This window comes from Micrasema longulum, unplaced genomic scaffold (assembly GCF_059751315.1).
Source record: "Micrasema longulum isolate JH-2025_06_02 unplaced genomic scaffold, ASM5975131v1 h1tg002145l, whole genome shotgun sequence".
Classification (NCBI taxonomy): domain Eukaryota; kingdom Metazoa; phylum Arthropoda; class Insecta; order Trichoptera; family Brachycentridae; genus Micrasema; species Micrasema longulum.
Genome location: NW_028279310.1, coordinates 46,915 through 64,005, shown reverse-complemented (window position 1 = coordinate 64,005; position 17,091 = coordinate 46,915). Strand labels below are relative to the sequence as shown.

Genomic DNA, 17,091 nt, shown 5'->3' with positions numbered 1-17,091 from the left:
CTCAAAACCGGTAGACATAGAAAAGTCGGTAAGTGGTTATATACAAATATTTAATAACATTTAGTAAAATGTTTGACCACAAAGGTGATGCTTTAAATATTAATAAATAAATTTAATTAAATTATAACGACATGTGATGCAATATAATAATAATACAGAAAACCAAGGTATAAATAATAAAATTCCAAAGAAGACAAGGAAAAAAAAATCAAATATTTAAATATAAATTATACAAATTTAGATTCATACATAATCAAACATTTAAAATAACAGTATCATTGAAATCAATAGAAAAAAATACAAAAACATAATTGAGATATGGTTTCTAGAAACTTGAAGAGTTAATAGAGTTATCATCGATTGTCGATGAAAGTAAAGTCGAATTTTCTCTTTGAAAATGTAAATATTTGTATTCCAATTTTACCAGACCTGTAATTTAACATGAAAACTCAATTTTTTACACAGATAATTCAATTTTACTTTACAGACAGTTAAAGATAACTCTGTTAACTTTCCTTCGTAATCGAGATCCCGGTTCTATTTAACACTCAGATACTCATCGGAATGTAGGTATTATTTTTTCGCCTGGACACGGGAAGTGGGTATTTAATCAAATAAAGACCTACTTAACCGTATTTTTTATTTATGTTTTGGTAATTTATCTGTACCCACAATTTCGGACTTCGTAGATTGGGAATTCCTACTGCCCGTTTTTCAGAATTCAAGATTCACCTAATTCTAAAAAAAGTTAGTCATTCATTACAAGAACGAATTGTTAAATTTCCGTAATGTTGCTATCTTGCTAGGTACCTACCGATTTGCTTCATGTTAATAATCATCATTATTTCCTTTCTGCACAAAATGGTGCACAGAACCTATCTTTAGTCGGTGAATAGAATTCTGCTTTGGCTAGGCAACCGTACCGTATCTTGATCATTTTTGTTACTTGAAGGAAAGATGATTATACTTGCGTTTTTTTTTTAAATTAATTTATTTAAGTATGCGCCCAACGGGCATTTTTAAGGACATATTTATACTTAGAAAATTATGATAGAGGAAAGTAGAAAGGCACAATAGTAGTATATAGTGGAAGCGGGAGAGAAGTGTTTATAATTTGAATTCGATACAGTGATCGTATGAAAGAAGACAACTTGTTATCAAAGAAATCAAGACTGGTATGTTTGTTGGCAGACCTGAGCATAGGGGAATGAAAACCATAGTTAGTCCTATGGTTATCGGTATGAAAGAGTATGTTTTGTCTGAATATTTGAGAGTTGCATTATTTTTTACCTTGCTTAAGGCTTATATATTTACTTAAAAGGGATGTTTATTTATTTGTTTACTTCAAAAAACAATGTTCTATTAAATTTTCTTTAATGAAAAACTTTATTTAATAGATATGTTTATACTATGTATGGATCGGGTGGGATGTTTCGGCTGTGGCCTGTTTAAGGAGCTTCTCCGCATTTGTTCTAGTGACGAGGAAACCACGGAAAACTCATCAAGAGAAGACGGACTGTTGTTATTCTCAACAGACCTTCCGATCCACTTCAAATAATCGGCATTCGGTGTCCTGCTATCATTGACACATTTTATTGCCTTTACTATATCTATCATGCATAATGTTACCTCTCTTGACACACATAAACATCGTGTAAATCCTAGTCTTACCGAAATATTCTAGTGTAAAAACACCCATTTAAATAAACATTTCATATCAAACATGTTAGGAATCGAACCCGAGACTTCTTGCATGGTAATCGCTGACCATTTGCCATCATGAATAATCACTACGAAAACTTCATTGTATTATAAAGTAGCAGGTAGTCTGCTTTAGCATCACAAAATCAATTTGCGCTTGCATTTTATTTGTTTACTCGAAGGGTTCATTATTTTTACATCTAGTTCAAACTCAAACTCCCACCAAGTTGGCAATGTCATAGATGATAAATATTGAAGGATTTTTTACTAGGTATGTAGGTACCTAACCGTTTATTGGTTACGAGTTCCGCGTGCGTCACCTTTGCTTTGGTGTGCGTCATAGGGTCGCGTCATTCCAGCCACGCGAAGCGGTACATAACCAACGGTTTTGATATATTTTGTAGGTTTATTCTAATCATCTTTGTATGCCTGCACATTACCTACGCACTTCAAAAAAATCCGAACAGGAAAATAGCGACAAAAGAATAGCTTTTTTATGGAGCAAAAGAGGCACCAACCATTAGCTTATTTTAATTTATGTCAAATTTTATACTTTTGGTTGGCATTAACTCGAATACGGCAGTGGTGTCTAAAATCAACTAACTTTGTCCCAAATAGTTCGCCGGCCTCGGCCTCGTGGGGTAATGGTCAGCGCGTTTGCCTACCATGAAGGAGGTCTCGGATTCTTAACTTTCCATTTTAATCGCGGCCCAGAACAGAAGGAAAATTTTCTTAACCAAATGATAGTAAATGTGGGGACTGGTGATTTCCCCTCAGCAACTGGATTTCAGAATATAAATAAAACATATTATGACTCCTTCACATGAGTAAAATTTCAAAATGTTTTCTTTTAAAAATGAACGGAATAAAACGCGAGACTTCGTCTTCGAACAGCAACGGTGAAGTGATTTATCTAGTAAATCTTATAATTCAAACGAAATGCTAGTAAAAGAACATCACAAACTTCAATTGCACTTCTTGTGAAATCTTGCCGTACACTGCTGAATATAGCCAGTGAAGCCGGTATTAACTTCCCAAATATATTTCACGTCTTCGTAAGAGAGATATTAACAGATACAAAAATCGCTTTACTAAAATAAAAGTAATGAATTCAAAGTCATTTGGTAAAATAAATGTTTTGAAAGCTGTGAAAGATGAAGTTTCCACCATACATAATAATGGCAAAATAACCTCTCTTTCTGATCCGATGTCAGCTAATGAACAAATTCTTATACACAATATTCACTAACCAATAATTTTATTAGATCAGAAAGCAAAGTTATTAAGACTTTTTATCAATTATTTAAGAAATGTTCAGTAAATATATTTTTTTAAATAACCATATTATTTTTTAGTTTTATCATCATCATTCCCATTTCGCACCTAATGGTGTATGGGGCACTGCATTGGTGCACTAATTGCAGCGTATCTTGATCATTTTTATATACATTAAATATTTTAGTGTAAAAACACATTTTTAAATAATTATTTAGTGTTAACCATGTCGGAAATCAAACCCGAGATCTCTTGCATGGTAAGCAAACGCGCTGACCGCTACACAATGAGGCCGACTTAAATTTTAAACTTGATTTATATAAAAATTATTATTTTTATGTTTATAATAAAATTACCTTTTTTGTAACAATAATTTTTAAAAAAACATTTCACTTTACGTGGAATTAAAGTATATTATTTTTATTTATTAATTAAAAGGGATGCGACTTAAATGCCCATCAAAGATACGCCTTTTCTTCATTTGCGAAAAACTCAGTTTCTTATTCGTAAGTAATTTATAATTGGAAAATCTTCAAAACAAACACATAAAATCATGGTGTATCAAAACGGACCCACTCCGAGAGTCGGCTTAGATCACCAAGTTTTTATTTTTTTCTCGCTCGCAAAACACAATATTTTCTCATTTTCAATTTCTATTTCCCCTTTTGAAGTTCTGAACTGATCATTAGTCACCCTATTCCATTTACAATATTGCATAGGTAGACTTTTACTTAAAAACTGTTGCCGCATCCTTGATAACGTCACGAATTGTTTGTTTTTATCTTTACTTAAATGACTAGACTTTAATTGTTTATATCTCCCTAATCTCTTAACAGATTTTAATAAGAATAGTACCGATTGACTTGTGATTTTTAAAATAAATTTATAAGTTTTAAAAAAAATCTTTGATAATTGCATAATTCCTTTCATTTTAAAAGAGTTTGTCGATAATGCAACTTCATAGATTTGGATACTAGTAGGTAGCAGACTCCAATTTTCAGTACGAAAATAAAAATAATTTTTATTGAAGTCACATATATTTCAACAATCCTAAGGGGTTTTTCTTAAGACTTCGAACTCCGAAAGAAGATTTACTCAACGTCAGGGTTCGCGAACCCTTTTTATCGACTCATGATCTTATAATCTCGAAGGCAACAAGCGACGTCACGCTTGAATATATATAGAGAGAGCGGGGGCCGCCCCTCCTCACTCGTCTACCGACCGCAGTCCTCCACGGTCCGCGACTGCGTCTGGTCAGATCACCTCCCATCGCCCTCCACCCACTACAACTACAGTTCGCACACATGGCCTCCACGGGCAGTCAGGCGCGCATCCTCATCGGTCTGTCCTTGGGAAAGATCTGTCGTGGGGGAGGCGGGCTCAGGAAGAACCTCATGGTGGCTACCGTGCTGCAGAAGGCGAGACTCGTCTTCATGGAAGAGGCCAAACAAGCCAGGCAACAGCTCATCGCACTCGAGAGAACGGAATGTCGGGTCATTGCCCCGGATGTGCCCGACGCAGTTAGTGACGAAAGTGAAATTGACGTAAATGAACCATCGCAAGTCTGTGAAGATCCCACTTCACGATTGACGGAAGATTTAGAAAGTAGTCCAGACGGAGAAGAAATGGGGGATAGAGACTCTAGTAGGAATACAGGGATGAAGCGACCTTGTGAGGAGAGACAAGACGTGAAGAGGACTAGGTACAGCATCGCGGGCTGCAGGCCTCACCCTCCACCAGCTCCGCACCTGTTGCCCATAGCAGTGTAGTGTTGTGAAGTTAAATATTCCAAACCAGGAGACTGCAGCCGATAAGGCTTTAAAACACTTGACACTGTAGTGCATAGCCTCTGTCCTGGTGACAGGTCTGGTGACGTGACTCATAGCGACTACATACCGCACAATGGTGAAAGCTAGGGCAAATCGGGCCTTGGATTTACTCTGTGATATAAGTAATAATACACTTTTGTTCTTGTTTGTGTGACCGACGCATTTTAGGATGACAAATAATTATTACTCTTTCGTCTGTAATAACTAATTATTAACATTATTACAAATGTATATTTGAAAAATGTTTATAGAGTGAATAATTATGCACACGTAACGATTGTTGTCGAATAGGAAACAAAAATAAGAAACGTTCTGTGTTTATTTTGAATTCTAGAAATTCGCTGTTGCAATGTGAAATAATTATTACATCACTAATTTACCAATATTTATTACACCACTCAGCTATTCAGATTGTATAAATATTCGGATCAACGACGTTTATCGAGGACAAAGTTTTTTCAATTTATAAATACGACACAAGGAGAAAAAACAAAGTAATTCTTCATTATAAAGTTAATTTAATTCATACTGAATATAAAAGCATATGGTTGAATCATTGTATTATTCAATATGTGTGATTTTTATACTTATTTAATACTTACAATAAACAAATATTTAAATGTGTAAAAAGCGTATTTTACTAATTATATGTAGCCTCCTTCCTACTAGTATTTTCAAGTCCCTACGTACCCTTGATTCATTAAGTAACTAATTATTGTTTGATAGCTACCACAAAAAGTTCAAAACAGACATAAAAAAATATATAAATTGCGTGGGTACATACTCTATTTATATGTCTCTATAACAGGCGCCGTAGCGCAGTTTGTTATACGGGAAACTGACGTCACAGGTTCGATTCCCACCAGTTGCAAAAAAAAAATAAACATTTGGGTGTTGTGTGTAGTGTATTTTTCAAAACTTCCTTTCATATCCTTTCTTTCCCACCTGCTGGCAAGACTCTTAAAAAAAAGGCTTTGCGGGTTATTTATTTTTAAATAATATTAAACTGTCATCATCGTCATTCTCCTTATTGCACATTATGATACACAAGGCACTGCATTACTATGTCGATGGCTGCATATCTCGATCATTAAAAGATGTATTAAAATATGATTTTACCCAGTCTGGGTATATCATGTAAATAATTTTCATACCTACAGTTACAGTATAAATAAATAATTAATGTATTATTCATTACAGTTTAGGAAAGAAGATTGATAGTTAATTGAGTTATAAGAGTTACACATTACTTATCTTTAATTTTGTTTACTTAGAGATACAGTCATCGGCTTTCTGATTAAGTTTATTATTTAAAAGTAATTTGTGTTTCTTTGTCTGAATCATTATCACATCACGTGAACACTTATCATTTGTGACGTCATGCCGTCTGTCATACACCATACGTCATTGGTCAGTCGGTGAATATGTTTACAATCAGCAGGGGAATGCCATTCTAAGATAAATATGAAGGCCATTAGAAGTAAGGATTGCTGATATTTTCATTAGCCGTTTACACTACTTAAAACATAAGTTTTTTAGTATAATGTTGCATTTTTCTATGATTACGGATTTCCGGCTTCCATTAGAGCAGTGATTCTTAACCGGGGCGCCGGCGCCCCTTTGTGGGCGTTTTGAAGTTCTGGCGGGGCGTCTTTAATTTTTTTAACATTTAGAGGGCGCTGCAGAAGATCGAGTGGGCATTGTGTCAATATGGAAAAATACGTTCAATATCATGTTTTTCATTTGAAATATAGGCCCATTAAAAAAAATCAAAAATATCACCTATGAGTGAAAATTTTATACCGTCCGAAGCTGATAATCCATTTTTACCATACTTAGAAAGAGTCAGTTCAAATTTAAAAGAGCAGTTTATTGACTTATAAAATGACTGCGAAGCCAAAATAGTATTCGATCAATGTGATTATAATGCTTTTTGGGTTCGTTTTCGCCATCAATACCCTCTTCTGTGGAAATAAGCAAAATTACCCATCATAGCATTTCCATCTTCATATTTAGTGGAGAATGGTTTTAGTGCAGTGATGCATATATTGAAAAAATCACGAAATTGATTACAAATAAGTCAAAGAGGAGATTTTTAAATAGGCTCAAGGATCTCATTATCTTTTTTTTAGTGTTTTAATAAAAAAATATATTGGATTAATGACTTATTTTTATAACTGTTATTATATGAACGTGATATTAATATGACATAAAAGAGAATAAATACATAATGTTTATAAAAATAATAATGTGTTTTATTTGTACTTCTTTTGTAGGAAATACATTAGATACAATATATACCCACATAGAGAAAAGCGTAAATGTTTAATTTCGAGTTTTGTTCGGGGAGGGGGGGGCACTGGATAATTTTACAATGGAATAATATATGTCATTATCTTTAATTTTTATTACTATCGGTTTGTTTCCTAATTCATATCTCATTTTCTAATTATTCATGGTATATTTTCTAATTTATATTTATTTTTCATTTTAAGATATTATTTGAATTCTTAAGCATCATTTAATGAAAAAAAAACACATGTAAAAAAGAAGGTCCTGTCTAAACACTAAAATTTCGTACCTAGTCGGGCTCTGAAACAAAGAATATCTGTACGTTTTAGAACAGTGAAATAAATAAATAAATATGTATGCCTGAAATAATTGTAAAAGAAAAAGAACTAGTCAAAAGTCAAGGTTTAAAGAACAATCAATACGAACAAGTTTTATGATTTTTTTATTAGCTTTTACCCTCGGCTTCATTACCCAGGGAGAAACCAGTTAATCAATTGGTTTTGTCGTTTTGTTAAACGTTACTGTTATAAGAATTTTCCCAATGCAATGATGCGTTTTTTATGGATGAAAAGTAGCCTTTCTTCCAACTATCGCTTTGCAAAAAAACGGCGATCCGATAGTCTATGGCGACATAGCATTGTTATTGATTGAATATTAATTCATTTTTTCACTAAGAATTTTCCGAGGGGAGTGGTATTTTTTCAGGATGAAAATTAGTTTGGTAATATTAGCCAGCTATTCCTATGTAAAAAAATAATTAAATGAGTGTTGCTAGGTTCGTATCAAGGATTTATTTTATTTATTTATTTTTGCACCACAACAGGCCATTGAGCTTAATTACAGTGGTGAATTACATCACAGAAAACCCAGGCTTGAAAAAAATCACATTTTATTTTTTTGTGTTCTCACCGGGAATCGAACCCGGAACCTTCTGCATGTGAGTCAAGCGTGTTGACCACTACACTACGGAGGCCGCCAAGGATGCGGATATTGAAAATAATTTTCATTGGTTCCGTAAAAGCATACAACTGGAGTCAATTTTCAACTTCAACTGACTAAGTATATCATTTTATAAATTTAATATTACGCTTTCAAATTTTGACAAAAAAATGAGTCTCTGTTTCAGGTGACAGAAGCATATCACGGACATATTAATATACTTCAATTTCTTTTTTTTTGTTCTTGTCCTAATTTACCTGCAAATGTTGCAAACATGAGACACAATAAAAAAAGTCGTAATTTCTCATGTAGCATTTTACTGCTTTAACCATGAGACAATAAAAATTTAAAAATATTCAATCAAAAACAAAATTAAATCTCTTTAAAAAATCGTAAAAAATCTTATTTAAAACACGATACGAGTGTGCTGGATACGAGGACACTGCGGAATAATTGGCAATGAAAGAGCTGACGAAAAGGCTCGGGAAGCAACTCACAAAAAAACGGTTCCTGATTTTGCTGACTTTCCAATAAGTTTTGCTAAGAGAAAAATAAGAAGCAGAACTTTACAGCTCTGGAATGATCGCTATTTAGCAGAACCCACAGAAAAGATATCAAAAATGTTTTTTCCATCTATTTACCATACTTTTGAATTCAGGAAACAGCAGCGTGCAGGATACGAACACACACATACACATACACACGATACACACATCCTGACAGAACATGTTGGATTTATGAGCTATTTGCACAGATTCAAGATATCTAAGATCAACACTTGCCTATGCGATGATTTTATTCTCCAAGATGTCTCCCATCTATTGATGCATTGCTCCTTTTTTAGTCTGCAGAAAATGCAACTGGAGGCGCGATGCAAAAGTCTAAATGAGAATTTACGCAATGTTCATGTAGTAATTAGTCATAAGGACTTGTCAAGAGAGGTATGCATGATAGATATAGTAAAGGCAATAAAGGGTATCAATGATAGCAGGACACCAAATGCCGAACACCCTTCAAGTGGATCGGAAGATCTGTTGACGAATTACAACAGTCCGCCTTCTCCTGGCGAGTTTTCTGTGGTTTCCTCGTCACTAGAGCAAATGCAGAGAGGCTCCTGAAACAGGCCATAGCCGAAATCTCCCACCCGATCCTTACATAATATACAACTAAATAACTAAACAAAGTGTTTCATTTAAGTAAATTTAATAGAATAAATTATATTTTTTGAAGTAAACAAATAAATAACTATCCCTTTGAAGTAAATATAGACATGTACATTACTAGCAAGGTGAAAGAATAATGCAACTCACATATTTTAAAAAAAACCCCTTACCCGCACCGATAAATCAAATGGAAAGTATCTCGATCATCTTACAGAAAAGTATAGTGATCAGTCTTGCGCTTCAGGTGCCAGTCCTGGGACAATTAAATACATTAGTTAAAGCTCTCTCTCGAAGACCGAATGTTTTTCTATCCGTTTCACTCATACTGAAATATTTGAAAAAAAATAAATCAAGTTATTTTTTTAAACTTTAAATTTCATAAATAAAACAATGTTACAATAACTATGAAATGGGTTTTTCTTCACTCGATTTCCATTTTTCTTGTTTCTGATCAGGAGAACAGAGAGAGCCATCGAGTCAAAAACACTCGTCCGGGATTCGTGTTCTATTTCACTCACAAAACTATATTTATATGATGAAAAATATGTTTGGGATAAAATTCGCAAATTTGACTTAGTTTATTTTCATATTTCAAAAAGCCCAGGAATCATTCCTATTTGGAACGTTAACATTATAATATCATGCAGAATACCTGATCGTTTGTAATGGATTGTTATTAGTGTTACACGTACAATAATTGTAATAATGTGATTTCTTATTTTGATATTATTAGTTTACTATTTCAAAACGTACGAAACACGGTATTTCATGCGTCATTCGGGAAAGAAGAAGAACCTGTAAGGGAGATACAAACAAAACGGCATATGGGTAAAATGACATAGCGGGCTTTGTACGAAATACACTGGCTGAGGGTGCCAGTCCATATTGCATCACATGACCTCTCCGATACTTACCAACCTGCCAAAACTTTAGCAAACTTTGTTTGTTCGTTCTCGTACAGTAAGATGATGCGTGTTTCTGGATTTTAATGAACCGGGTTGTGGTCCTGTGGATAGTGTCGCGGACTCACGGATCAGAGGTCCAAGGTTCGAACTTCGCTCTACCACAACTTCATTCCCATTTTCCAGTTATTTGCCACTCTTTGAAAATGGCCTTAAAAATTTTAATATTTGGGTAAATCATAAGAACGCAATTTTTTTTTCGTCTAAATAAATTTTAAAAAGATTTATTTCAATTTTTTTTCCATCGTTACTCATAAATAAATAGATGGATTATTTATTGGTGGTTTTATTCACAATTTTTAGATTTTCAAATATATATTTTTTTATTCAATTTTCAAGGATAATATATACGTATACCAAATGACATTTTAATACAGTGGACAAAACGACATATGTATATGAAGGAGGTAAAAGCAAAAGCAGGGCCGGTGACAAGGGAGGGCAGAGGGGACAAATGCCTAGGGGCCCGGGCCTTAGGGGGCCCATGACCGTACCAACAAAACGTGTTTTTTTAAATAATTATTTTTTTATTTATTTATTAAATTTTATTACACATAACTACTTCAAACAAGGCGAAAAAGTTGTCACCCGATGTTATTTGGCTGTATTTTTTTTTACGAATTAAAAAAATTGGTTCTGCTTTTGAATTGTGTTTATTTGATGTCTCAATTCTTTTCAATCAAGTCTAGAAAATGATATCGGCCACATGGCCGTCGCCAGAATTGATGACCATGCGGGCCTAATTTCTGACATTTTCCATCACTCTTTCCAAAACTTCCAGCGATAGGTTCTCGCATTCGTCACGGATGTTCTCTTTGATAGCTTTAAAAGTCTAAGGCTCGTTGACATAGACTCGTGACTTCAAGAAACCCTACAAAAAGAAGACTGGAAAGGTTAAATCGGGTGATCTTGCCGGCCCGTGCAAATCACCAAAACGAGAAATTAGGCTACCCAAAAATGCAGCCCTGAGAATTTTGGTTGTGGCTTGTGCAGTATACGCTGTCGCTCTATCCTGTTGGAACCACATGTTCTCCAATCCCAATTCATTCAATTGAGAAAAGAGATCGTCGTTGAGCATAGCTCTGTACCATGGCATGGCGTTCACAGTAGTCGTTTGGCCCGCAGCGTTTTCGAAAAAATTAGGCTCGATGATGCTTCCTGCGTAAACATCACCTCATGCAGTATTTTTGAGCAGGTGTAATGGCTCTTCGTGAGTTGTACGCGGATTTTTAGTACCACAAAAGTGATAATTCTGCTTATTCTTATATCCACAGAGATGGAAATGGGCCTCGTCGCTCAAGATGACTTTCGATAAAAAGTTGTCTTCCTCATGGTCGAGATTTAGGATGGCGTAGGTGATGCGTAGGTTACACGTGCTTGGCGGTCAACGATTAGCAGTTGGTTCACTGTTTTTACTTTGTAAGGGAACACCTTCAAGTCTTTTAGCAAAATTCTCTGTAAAAACCGCAGATTGATGCCCAATTGCGTGGCACGTCGTCTAGTTGACACTCCGGGGTCCTCTGTGACATCTTTAGCCATAGCCACGATATTCTCAGCAGAATGGCTGTTCCGAGGCTGGCCAGACCTGGCAGCATCTTGTGCTGCCCCATACTCTTCTAGGTGAGCGGCTAAACGCCGTATTGTTTGCCTAGTTAGTGTCAGACGGCCCGGAAAGGACCGGAAAAAAAAATAGCGCCTAAATTCTCACTGCGCCAACACCACCGACGAATTATTCCGCTAAAAAATCGAAACAATTTTCCCACGTTCTTGAATAGTATAGCGCTTCATGTCTTGTTGACGTGTATTTTGTATCTGTTTACTTCACAAATATCAAAGCAGAACTGACATTTGCCGCAATTTGCAAACATTAATGCATCTTCCGATAGGGTGACGACTTTGCGCCACCTTGTATAATTATAAAAATAGAAACAACCGAGCCCCTGAAACTTTTTTTAATATTATAAATTTTAAATCTCCCTCGGTTTTTTGCTACACAAGCCCTACAACAGCGTATTTAGATGTAAATTGTATTTTTAAAATTATCGATAAATTGTGCGAATGGGGGGTTAGAAGGCCTGTACACCTCGTTGCCCAGGGGCCCGAGAATTCTATCACCGAGCCCAGGAAAAAGTAAAACTTAAAATTCCCCCGAAGAAAAAAGAAGGGAGGTTATTTTTATAATGACGGCACGGATAATAAAAACTTTGTAATTGAGACGCAGAACGAGGATGAAGATTATACGTGAATTTATTGGAACGGCCTTTTTCCGCACTCCAAGCCTGTTTAGAACTGCGGTTACGATGCATGACATGTTCTTGTTTGGCTCATACAAACTGTGCTGACATGCTTAAGAAAACAAAGCCTAACTTTGAGTTCCTATTTTATAAGTCATTACGTCCGTAATTCGTAGGTCGCCTTACCTAAAATGATTTTTGGTTGATCTCTCATTATGATTTTTAATTCCACTTTTTTAAAAATAAAAAAAAACCTATCTTGAAATATTTTCTAGTGTTGTAGATTTATACTTAAACATAAATAAATTTATAATAAAAAATGTATTAATCAAAATAAAACTTTCATGATATCTTGCCCGTATTTCCCCTATATGTACGGAGAAACATACGAGCACATAAAAAATATTGTTTGTGTAAATAATAAATGAATGTATAAGACTTAACAATAATTATGATGACGTAATTATGATCAAATATTATTTTTAAAAAGCCCCTTCCTTGCCTTATCTACAGTTTCAGACTTAGTTGCAAAACACACGTCATTATTTTAGTGGTATTTTTACTAATTAATATTATAACAACAATGTTTGATTATGTCCAAATGCTTGCAGACTGGCTGGATTTCCTCCCTAGGGAGTTGTTCATTTTTTAATTTATTTCAACAGAGAGGGAAAATCTTTTGAGAAGGGAATATGGAAGTCGAGGCGTTTACAGGGCTTATGACCTGTCATTGGCTGGTTTAAGTGGCCACTTTACACACTGTGTAACATTCCTAGACTTCCATATTACCTTCTCAAAAAATTTTCCCTCTCTGTTGAAATAAATTTCAATTAATATTATATTATATATTAAGTGATTAACAGTGCACAACAGCTAATCTCTTTTTTGGAAAGCTACAGTTTTAAGATAACTAAATCAATGTAAATGTTGACTGTTTTTGTCTAGGTTCTCTCGTCAGCGATGATGGTGGGTGTGAAGGTAAAATACGGCGACGTGTCGGTATTGCCAAAAGTGCTATGAGTTTGTAAAGAAAACTGCAAAAGCGAAGATTTTGAAGAATCGCAGTACCTACAACCATTAACACCAAAAAGAGACTGGTGAAGGCCTTAGTTTTCTCAGTGTTTACGTACGGTGTGGAGTGTTAGACACTGCGAGAATCTAAAAAGAATAAATCGAAGCTTTCGACATAAGAAAAATACTAACATCCATTTGCGATGAAAGAATCCTGCAGTTCTTTGGACAAATTTCCAGAACGAACTCTGATAATTTGGAGAAAACTATATTCCTGGAAAGTGTAGAAGGGACAAGGTCCCGTGGACGTCAGCCGACAAGATGGAGCGGCTTAGTCGCTAAATTACCAGAACTATCAGTGAAAAACGTCTAAAGGGAGACTGTCTTCAGACGACCCATGCCTGGAGTCGGGCGTGATCACCATTCTCAGACTTGAGGCGTGGATTCAAGAGAGAAATATTAATAGAAAAAAACTAAACATGTATCATTTTATGTAACCATTTAAATTAAATAAAAAACATATAAATATAAAAGTATGTCAATGTTCAATAAACTCACAGAAAAATACAGTCGTGGATCGACGCGTGATTGATTAAACATTAATTAATCGTGATTTCCTTTGTTATTACATAAAACGAGGGGGGATTTTTATTTTCGTAAAAAAATGCGATTAAATTTAAACCCCAGATAAAATTAATTTCGATTATTTAAATCATTGTGCTGGCGCACGGAGATTGTTGGTTAGATTTCCGAAATGATTACTTACTGGCTGTTTTGCAACTTGCCACCGGAAATTAAATATAATAATAATCAACTGATAATGTTTACCAAGTATTTATTAAAACGTGTTTTTCTCAAGCCTGGGTGTTCTGTGTATTTTTGTTCTGTATCCACCACTCTAATTAGGCCTCATGGCCTGTTGTGGAGTGGAAAAAAAATATAACTATGTTTTCTTTCTTAAAAAATGTTTTTTAATTAGTTTCTCCGGCTTTTGTATTTTATTCATATTTTTATTAAATTGTTTGTAACACATTGCATTCTGTGAACAAGTGAAGGGTTAGCAGTATTATATATCCTGTATGTAATATATGTGTGTATGTCCAGTTGTCCGTCATTGTTCTTAATAAAAATAAAGGTGATAAAATTGTTCGAAACTAAGTTTAATAAAAAATGTACTTTATAGCACTTTAACTTTCCAGCGACTCGAGACGTATTCACGAGGGATCCCCGAATCGAAATAATTAGTACTGATTAGTAATATGTAGATTAGTACGTACATCGAGGGAAATCACCTATGCAACGGAGCCCATGCCACACCGTGGGGGTGGGGCCTGAGGACGCATAATCGCTCATAAAGCTACTGTCAGAGTCACCTTCAGTCATTTTGTGTTCTGCGCTCTGCTCGTGATATATTATTAATTATTAAAGTCGGCGGCATATTATTTAAAATGGTTTCAAAAGTTGTTCGAGACAAGCAAAGTCAAACGATCGTAGGTAACGGGAAACAAATTATAGTAAAGTGCAACGCAGACACTATCAACGTCATAGGCAATCTCTGTTCAGTCCGCGTGGACCAGAATAATGGACGCATCCAGCTCGTGGGTAACGGAGGTTCCATCAGGATTATGAAGAACTTCGGTCACGTGACTTACGTAGGAAATGACGGGGTCATCAATCTCACAGAGCGTTTCGAAGGAGACAAGGTGCGGTACATCGGCAAAGGAGCTTCAGTTTCGCCGAATATAATATTGTAAAATCATGGAGAGTTATGGCATTGCGATGGAGTTTCCATTTTATTTGCCAGCTAGGACCCGGCACCCGGCTGTATAAGCCAGGAAAGACTTGAAATTAGGAGTGAATTTTTGAAAGGCCTCATTTTCTTTCATTATTTTTTTTCATGACTTCATTATTTCCATTTCTGTATCCAGTTATGCATAAGCCACTGCTACATCATGCTACAATGCAGCGTACCTATCTGGATATTTTTTGTTACATGGGAAGTAAGATGATCAGCCTTACGCTACAAGTGGCAGTACAGGAACCAGGAACAAGAAATAGAACCACCTTTCAAACCAATATGCCGCTTCCATTTATGGACTTACATGGTAGATGTTATAAATTAATGTTTTTGTATATTTTAATTTTGAAGGAGAAAAAAATAGGTGCCTAATCTTATTAGATTTATTTATTAATTTTTATGTCCATTAGACATATTTATTTACACACAAGATTCTGCATGTACCTACATACATACGTAGATACCAAGATTATATTTTCAAAAACGTTTAACTAGAGAAAATCTCATGGGTAAATTAGTTTATACATACTACATACAAAGCATAACAAATATACCAAAGAGTTTTCACTATCCGTTTGATGATTTTAGTACGTGATAAGGTATACCTCTCGATATAATAATTACATTAAAAACAAAAACTAAAAACATTGTTTTTTTTATAATAGGTATATCATAAAAATCCTTAAAATCACTGGCAAGCGATGCACTATTTTAAACAATATAATTCAATCACACGTAGGTGTGCATAATTCCTATTAATTTGTGCAATACAGTGAAATAACGACTTTGATAACATATATATGTATTAACATATTACAACAGAGATGAAGAACATTTAAGATAAGGTAATTTAAAAGTCTAGGCAACAGGGCTTATGACCTGTCAATAACTGGTTTAAGTGGTGCCTGTAGATGCCTAGACTTCTATATTACCTTATCTTAAATGTTCTTCATCTCTGGTGTAATATGTTAATATAAACAGCGCCCCAGAGAGTTGAATCCAGTCCTTGTCTACAAAAATTTGGACAAACTCAAAATATTGATATTTATGTATTATTAAAATTTGGCCCAAATGTCTTTAAATATCTGTTTTGGGTGTGTAAAGCTTCGCCAAAACGCGCCCGCCTTCTGTCATTTTTTAATTATTTTTAAATAGGTAGTCAAATATTTGAGTGTCAGACAGCAAAAAGCAACATTATTTTCCCAACCCTACCGATGTCACCGTACGAGAAAACGTTTTTATCCGGTTTTAGGGCGGTATCTTTGATGAAACGAAACCGCTACGCTAATAATATTTATTTTAGTCTTCGTATTTTTTTATTGTATTGTAACTTATATTATATTCAGGGCGTTTTCGATCTTTAAAAAAACGCGGAGATTTTATGAAAATTCATTTTTAATGGCGTTATAGTAATAAGGAGAAATAAATAATAATGTATTCATCTTTAACGTGTTTTATTAAAAGATAAAATACAATTTTAATGGTCATCTCACACTGCTTTAAGTACCTACCTATTCCTATTTGTACCTATGTCCTACTTTAAAATATGGCTTGATTAAAATGACAGCTGTCGAAATAATGTCACTAGTGATGGGAAATTATTGATCACTGATCATGTACCGATCAAATCGATTTTATAAGTTTTTTCATGCAAACATGAGACTGTTTCCGAAAATTTATATAAAATGCAAAAACAATCCTGTTATATTGTGTTTAAGACAATTATTTACTAAAAAATAAGAGTTATAAAGCTGATTTTACATAATCATGTTGATTTACATGTCAACCATTGTATTTAAAAAAATAATTAACATGCCAGATACGATTTTTCGTGTCAATATAAATCACTCCTCAGACGTTACTACAAAGTTATGTTCTCACTTTTGC

The 17,091-nt window shown here is 34.5% G+C and overlaps 1 protein-coding gene across 1 annotated transcript; it reads left to right on the top strand.

Annotated features, from left to right (window-relative positions):
* Positions 1-14,694: 14,694 nt before the first annotated feature.
* pirk (poor Imd response upon knock-in) lies at positions 14,695-16,640 on the top strand. The gene has a single exon (XM_088239379.1). It carries the CDS (start codon positions 14,855-14,857, stop codon positions 15,158-15,160), a length of 306 nt encoding a protein of 101 aa, XP_088095505.1. The 5' UTR covers positions 14,695-14,854; the 3' UTR covers positions 15,161-16,640.
* Positions 16,641-17,091: the final 451 nt, after the last annotated feature.

Bases quoted from the DNA above. Each gene is read 5' to 3' on its own strand.
- pirk (XM_088239379.1), top strand. From the start codon at position 14,855: ATGGTTTCAAAAGTTGTTCGAGACAAGCAAAGTCAAACGATCGTAGGT.